We start from the raw sequence: 6,731 nt of genomic DNA, 5'->3' as shown, positions 1-6,731 counted from the left end.
TAAAGTTGCAAGTCTATGTATATTGTTTGAGTTAGAATAGTTCATGAACATCTGAAATTTCCAAAGTAGCCAGCAGAGGACGCTGTAGGGCTTTTGATTATTCACTGCCCCATCCACCCCTACCTCCCCCTCCCCTTCCCATCCCCTCCACCCCCATCCCCTTGCCCCCAGCCCCCAGCCCTCATCCTCTGAGCAGCCCCATGTCCAGGCTGCAGAGGGTTTGTGTTGACTTGGTGTTTGCCTGTAGCCGTGTAATGCTCCTATGTCACGGACCTGCACAAGTTCAAAGGTAGGTTTTAGGTGTCCGTCTTTGCCATGCTCACTGGCTTATTCGAGGCTGATGAAGTGAATTGGCTTTCTGCTGAATGCTGTTCGGTTGTCACTGGAAGTAGGAAGTTCAAAGGCCCTCATTTGGTTTGAGTTGCCTTGCTTTGACACAGTGTTGTAAGCGGCTGTGGTACATTTGAGCAGAATGGATTGTGGTTACTCGGGAGCGTGTACGGTGTTTCGAGCTTTGGGTTAAAAGGGCAGCACATCTGGAGCAGGTATCAATATGACACACACACACACATATGCTTACGCGCACACACACACACACACACACAAACATGTGCACGCACACACACACACGGAAAGAGAGAGAGAGAGAGAGAGAGAGTGCACACACATGCACAAGATAGAGAGAGGTGGTGTATAGTGTAAAAGGTTAAATGACACACTGGATGCAGTAACACAACTCCTGCTCTCTTCCTCTATGGTCTGAAGCACTAACTCAGCTTAGGTAGAATGCGTCATCAATTACACATGTAATCCCACATGTGCAGATTCTTTTCCCCAAGCCCATTACAGGGAGTAGATGCGGCGCGGACCAGCAGGACGAGGCCTCAGGAGCCCAGAGCTGAAACCCGAAGCACAGTAGCCTGCTCCGGGGAGAGAGCAGCCCAGGCACGGCTCAAGAGGACGCTCAGGCTGAAGAAAACAACTCTGACAGTAATCGTTTCACAACCACCAGTAATCACTGCACACACACATCTAGACACAGACGTAAACAGATATGCAGGCAGACAGACACACACTCATGCACACACACACGCCTCCCGAATGCCAATTTCAAGGCAGTGAAATGGGAAAAGTGGAGAAAAAAAAAATGTTTTTCCATGTCAGACACTCATTTAGATCTGACCTCGGTGGCAAGCAAGTGGTAGCAATTTCAAGTCAAGGTCGCCCATCAGCACCAATTTATCTGTTCCCTCTCACCCCCCACCGACAGCCACCCCCTCCACCTACCCCCTCACACACACACACACACACACACACACAGAGGGTCACAGGCTCCCACATAACTGACCTCGACGGTGATTGATCTGGGACGCCTCTGCTTCCGAAAGCGTGTTCCCTCCAACACACACTCGTTTATCTTGAGTGCTTGAGACGCAAGAATATGAAGGCATGACCCTCCAGCAATCCTCATTTTCGCCCCTAATCCCATGAACTGGAGGGATGGAATCATATTTCTCCCAGATGATATTACAGTTTTCCTACCAAGATTCTTGGGCCTTAGGTAAAACACATAAACAGAGACATAAATCTTTTATCTTCATCCACAGGCCACATTATATAGTAAGCAGTGTGCATTTCTCATTCTGCTATGGTTGGTTACATTTTTTCAAAGGTTATTAATATGAATGAGAAATGAATCGCACAGAACTTGTTTTCCCATATATTTTTTCATTTCTTTGTCAGACATGGACCCCACAACACTGAATAGCAATTGGATTTACAAAGTGGCAAACAACATGATGATAGCAACTGATGTACTGCATATGTGTTTGTAGAGATATATGTGTATGTGTATGTGTATATATATACATGTGTATGTGTTTGTAGAGATATACGTATGTGTATGTGTATGTGTATATATATATACATGTGTATGTGTTTGTAGAGATATATGTGTATGTGTATGTGTATGTGTATGTGTATATATATATACATGTGTATGTGTATTGATAGAATCTAATGAGCATTCCAAACTTGAAGAATGGACCAAAAGATGTAGTTAGGATTTTGGAGTTATGGAGTTATGGAGTTATTATATCAGCGTGGAGACGTGTGTTGCTCAGATAATGGCCTACCTGACAGTAAGACGGTGTTGGCATTTATACCATTCAGGTGGGAGAATACAAGGACGAGGTGATAAGATAAGTGTTCACCTGACCTGTGGGGGAGCGGGTCCTCTGGGGGGGACGACGACTGAATCCCCTCATAAGCCATTTGAATGCTAATGAGTCTGGTGTATGTGTGTGTGTGTATATGTATATTTGTATGTGTATGTGTATGTGTATGTGTATGTGTATGTGTATGTGTATGTGTATGTGTATGTGTATGTATATGAATATGTTTATTGTGTACGTGTGTATGTGTGTGTGTGTGTGTGTGTGTGTGTGTGTGTGTGTGTGTGTGTGTGTGTGTGTGTGTGTATAAGTGTGTATGATTTTTTCCATTGTTGGAGTTAAACAATAGAAGCTACTGGAAACTGAACTTTGTCCCAGTGTTTACAACGAGATAACTTAGTGATAAAGTAAATACAACTTTATGCCTTATCTCAAATATGGCTTCTGAGGTTTTCCTAGGTCTTGTTGGCATCAAGTCAATGTGTAGCTCTGACCTCATTACATCAACTCCACAAAATATTACCATCATTATTTAATATTATCCTGTCATTTTCAAGGAAAGAACTACTTATATTTTTAATGAAAATAATGTCCTCTCCTTCTAAAACGACAGTATCAAATGTCCACATTTTGGGAGAGGGTGCATGCAATATCTATAATCAAAGGTTCGTTGACTGAAATCTCAACCAGGTTGGCAAACTAACAGTCAATTTGCATTATGCTGATTGAAAGATTAAAATTTGTGTAAAGGAAAAAGGAAAAAACATGGGTGTACTGACTCCACCACTGGGACAGTCTGAACCCCAGCACGCCAGCTTCTGTCAAATAAGGTCTCCTAGTCCAACACACAAGGACATTTAGACACATTTGAAAAGCACTCCAAAGGCTGTTCTGTCACTGGAGTTCAAATTGACTAAGACATAAAGTTAATATAAGCTTTCCCAGAACTGCTACACTGTTCAGTTGTGGAGCAAAGAAAGGGTATTTCTAAATGTTTTTGTCATAAGTTTGATTGGCTTGCCAGATCAATGTCAGCCAACAGACTAAACACTCATAAAAGGTCTGACTTCTCATTTTGATTAAACCAAAAAGCTCTGCTAACGTTTGGCCAAACAATAAAGACCCTATGTGGTGAGGCTTGTTTTCCTCTTTTGTGTGATTAAAATGATCTCAAAAAAGATATGAATCAAACTGAATCCAAAATATGATCAATAGTTTTTATTGCACTTCTTCCACTTAGTTGTCTTGTGTGTTGCTCCAGTTCTCCATTCTCCAGTTGATGCTTAGGAATTACGCATGACCTGAAACAAAAGAGAAAATGATAAGGAGCATTTCATGTTGTGTGTGTCAAAACACAACAAGACAAATGAAAGCTTCAGTTCAGCACAAGCTTGTGGTACTTTGCTGACAGAACCAGTCAAAGACCATATAGCCAAACAGCCAAACTTTGACCCTCATGGGTGAGAGGCGGCTGGGTTCACTTCAGCGACGAGGGCTGTGTCCTGACTTACGTCGGTGAGCCAGTCGTTGAAGGCCGAGGTGCGGGTGAACACGGTGGGCTTCTTCACCTCGTTGCAGATGCGGGACGACACAAAGCTGGTCACACCCTGAATGTACCACTTCCCATCCTTGCCCTTGCAGTTCAGAGGACCGCCAGAATCCCCCTGAGAGGACAGAAAGAGAGAGAGAGAGAGCGATCGAGAGAAAATATGTGACATTGTTCTCATTATGACATAGCATGACATGATATGCTATGATATGCACATATGACATAAAAACACATACTATTATACACATATCAAAACTATTTTACAAGCTGCCACTTTGCCGAACGCCTCAAACCATGCTGATTCAATTCATACAGAACACATGCCAGACAGAAATGCACTCAGGCACACCGGAGCAGTCACTATAATATAACATAACAGACAGGAACTGACTCAAATGGGTTATGACCATGTTCCCAACAGACCAGTCCTGTGGGTGCTTATCATATTTTAAGGGACTCACATTGCAGCCAGATTTCTCATCTCCACCGGCACAGACCATAGTGGGCTTCACGTTGATGCCCCACCAGTCGCTGCGGCTGCAAACGCTGTGCTCCACCACTGGCAGCAGGGCCTGCTGAAGCTGATCAGGAATGGGGCCGTGGGCTGGAACAAACCACACACACGTACACACACAAGCACACACACACACACACACACACACACACACACACACACACACACACACACACAAGCACACACACACACACACACACACACACACACACACACACACACCACAAATATATCTTCTTTTACACATACTTACATGCATTGCTTTTATACAAAACATCTGACAGCACAGGGAAGGCATACATTTTTATCACTTTATGTGTGCTGTGGGAAACAAATCCTTGGCAGATGCTTTTATCAACAGTCAAGGTACAATACAAGCAAATGCACAAAGGGCTACTTCTGTTTCTCTGGATCCAAGTGCCAGAGAGCTGAAAGATGTGAGGAAGTGTGGAGGAAGAGAGGGAACCAGACACCCCCTCTGTGGATGTACTGGACTCCTGCCTGTCTCCTGCCTCCAGTGTTAATGATTTGGGTGAGTATATTTCTTTTAATGACTGAATAGAAACACAAGAGGAACAAATGAATGCTGTTCATCATGCTATTATTTGATGAACTATATTACTGTAGAGGTTGCCCCAGCCGGAGATGTAGCACGGCTCGTCGTGGGCGGGGATCTCCCCAGCCTCAGGAAGGCAGGCGGCCTGGATATTCTCACTCATAATGGGGCTCTTGTCCAGCTTCAGCAGGGCCATGTCGTTTCTGTTACGAACACACATTCGCTCATCAGACACTCCCTGTGGTAGAGTAGCAGGTGCTAGCCGTGATAACGATGAGGGAAAGAAGAAGGGGGCACCAACCCGCGGGCCACAAATTCAATGTCCCAGCTGGGATGGACGACGATACGCAGCACTTCTCTGATCTGCTCTGTGCCCTCCTGCACGCTCAGATCGTGCTCCCCCAGCACCACGCGGTACACATCCCCGGGGCTAAAAGGGGGGGGGGGAAGGACAAAACAGCTGTTATCGCTCAGTTATGAGTAATCAGTGCGTGAGGCGTTCGAGCTATCTTGAGAGCTATCTTTTTTTTTTTGTGTAACAAATCAGTCATCTGCCCTGGTGGCAGCAGCTCAGTTGCCTTGCACCATGATATCATGTATTCTCTTTAATTACACCACAGATTTTATTGAACCATGAGGTATGAAATGGCAGCTTGACAGAGGTTTTGCATCTAGGCCGCAATAAGGGGAAAAAAATAAGAGCGACTCACAAGATGCAGTGGCCAGCAGTCAGGACCCAGCGAGGGGCGACCAGAGTGCCCCCGCACGTGTGGTGATAGCGGCTGCCGTGCTTGACCTGCAGGGAGATCTACGGAAAGACAAGAACATGGTTACCCCTTCATATCACTGTGTCCCTGTTACATTGTACCCAAACAACAAGGTACAGAGTGATATACTAGGTAACAGTGAATAACAGCACATGGATACTTTGTACTTACATACACAAGGACTAGGGCTAGGGTAAATGTTAGGGTAAGGGTAATACATACATTGTATGTATCAATGTCTCAACGTACTTCATAGTTTAATTACAACATTTGTGCTGTAATGTAAAGTGTAAGCATTCACATCATTCAGTGTAACAAATCATTTAGTCAGCAGTATCAGTGTTCAGAGTTCAGAGTTCAGCTCACCTGCCATGGCCAGCTGTGGGGAAGAGCATCCTCTCCGTTCACCACTCTGCTGGTGTTAGGCTCGTAGGTGGGGCTGCCACATCCGTAGGCTAGGACAGAGAGCAGAGGGAACACAAAATGACCCGGGGGTTGGTGTCCGTGTCAGTTACAGGTCACTGAAGCTGGAGTCCAGAGAATGGAGTTACAACCCCTTAACGAATTTATTGGAATCAAGCGTGACCTGGATTGTTCTCGGAAACAAAGATAAAATCCAAACAAAAAGTCTAATCTTATCTCATCATCATCATTCCCAAAGCCAACTAAGGCAAAGGTCTGGCATAATCTTGTGATGGCATACAGCGTGGGGCAGAGATGGCCGTGCCAGATTTCTGGCTGGCACGGAGCCAGCGTTGCGATCGCTGCACCCACCCTCACATGCGGCACTCACCGTTAGCAGCCAGGAGCAGTACGCAGGCTAGTTTCATCAACATGGTGAGGGAGATGTGTGTGTGTGTGTGTGTGAAAAACTAAAGCACACTCTCTGCAGGTTTTATACCGCGTTGGCCTTCCATTGGCCCTGTGTTCACTATCAGCCTCCGGCTGCTTATCGGAGCCCGTTGCTAATATTAGCTGGGAAGAACCTCCTGTGCCACACATGCTAACATTGCACCATGACGCACGGTGTAATGGATAATGAGGAGAAGTGAGAGAGTTAGCAAAAGAGGGACTCTGCAAACAAAAGTTGGGATTGGTGTGTTCATGTGCATGTTCTTCCAGCTACTACATCCATTCTTTCACGTGCATAGGACAGAACATGCTGTTCCAT

At 45.2% G+C, this 6,731-nt stretch overlaps 1 protein-coding gene across 1 annotated transcript; it reads right to left on the bottom strand.

Moving 5' to 3' along the window:
• Positions 1-3,377: 3,377 nt before the first annotated feature.
• LOC105893922 (chymotrypsin-like elastase family member 3B) lies at positions 3,378-6,421 on the bottom strand. Its single transcript, XM_012820390.2, has 8 exons — positions 6,354-6,421; positions 5,927-6,015; positions 5,504-5,601; positions 5,095-5,223; positions 4,860-4,996; positions 4,185-4,327; positions 3,686-3,838; positions 3,378-3,475 (listed from the first exon to the last, which is right to left on the bottom strand). The coding sequence occupies exons 1-8, from the start codon at positions 6,394-6,396 to the stop codon at positions 3,458-3,460; spliced, it is 810 nt and encodes a 269-aa protein (XP_012675844.2). The 5' UTR covers positions 6,397-6,421; the 3' UTR covers positions 3,378-3,457.
• Between the last annotated feature and the right edge of the window lie 310 nt (positions 6,422-6,731).

This window comes from Clupea harengus, chromosome 10 (assembly GCF_900700415.2).
Source record: "Clupea harengus chromosome 10, Ch_v2.0.2, whole genome shotgun sequence".
NCBI lineage: Eukaryota > Metazoa > Chordata > Actinopteri > Clupeiformes > Clupeidae > Clupea > Clupea harengus.
Note: the sequence above shows the minus strand (reverse complement) of the source record. Positions and strands in the feature narration are given on the sequence as shown.

Bases quoted from the DNA above. Each gene is read 5' to 3' on its own strand.
- LOC105893922 (XM_012820390.2), bottom strand. From the start codon at position 6,396: ATGTTGATGAAACTAGCCTGCGTACTGCTCCTGGCTGCTAACG. The intron at 5,602-5,926 runs GTGAGCTGAACT...GTCTTTCCGTAG, and splicing joins CCCACAGCTGGCCATGGCAG to ATCTCCCTGCAGGTCAAGCA. The intron at 4,328-4,859 runs GTAATATAGTTC...GGTTTGTTCCAG, and splicing joins CGGCTGGGGCAACCTCTACA to CCCACGGCCCCATTCCTGAT.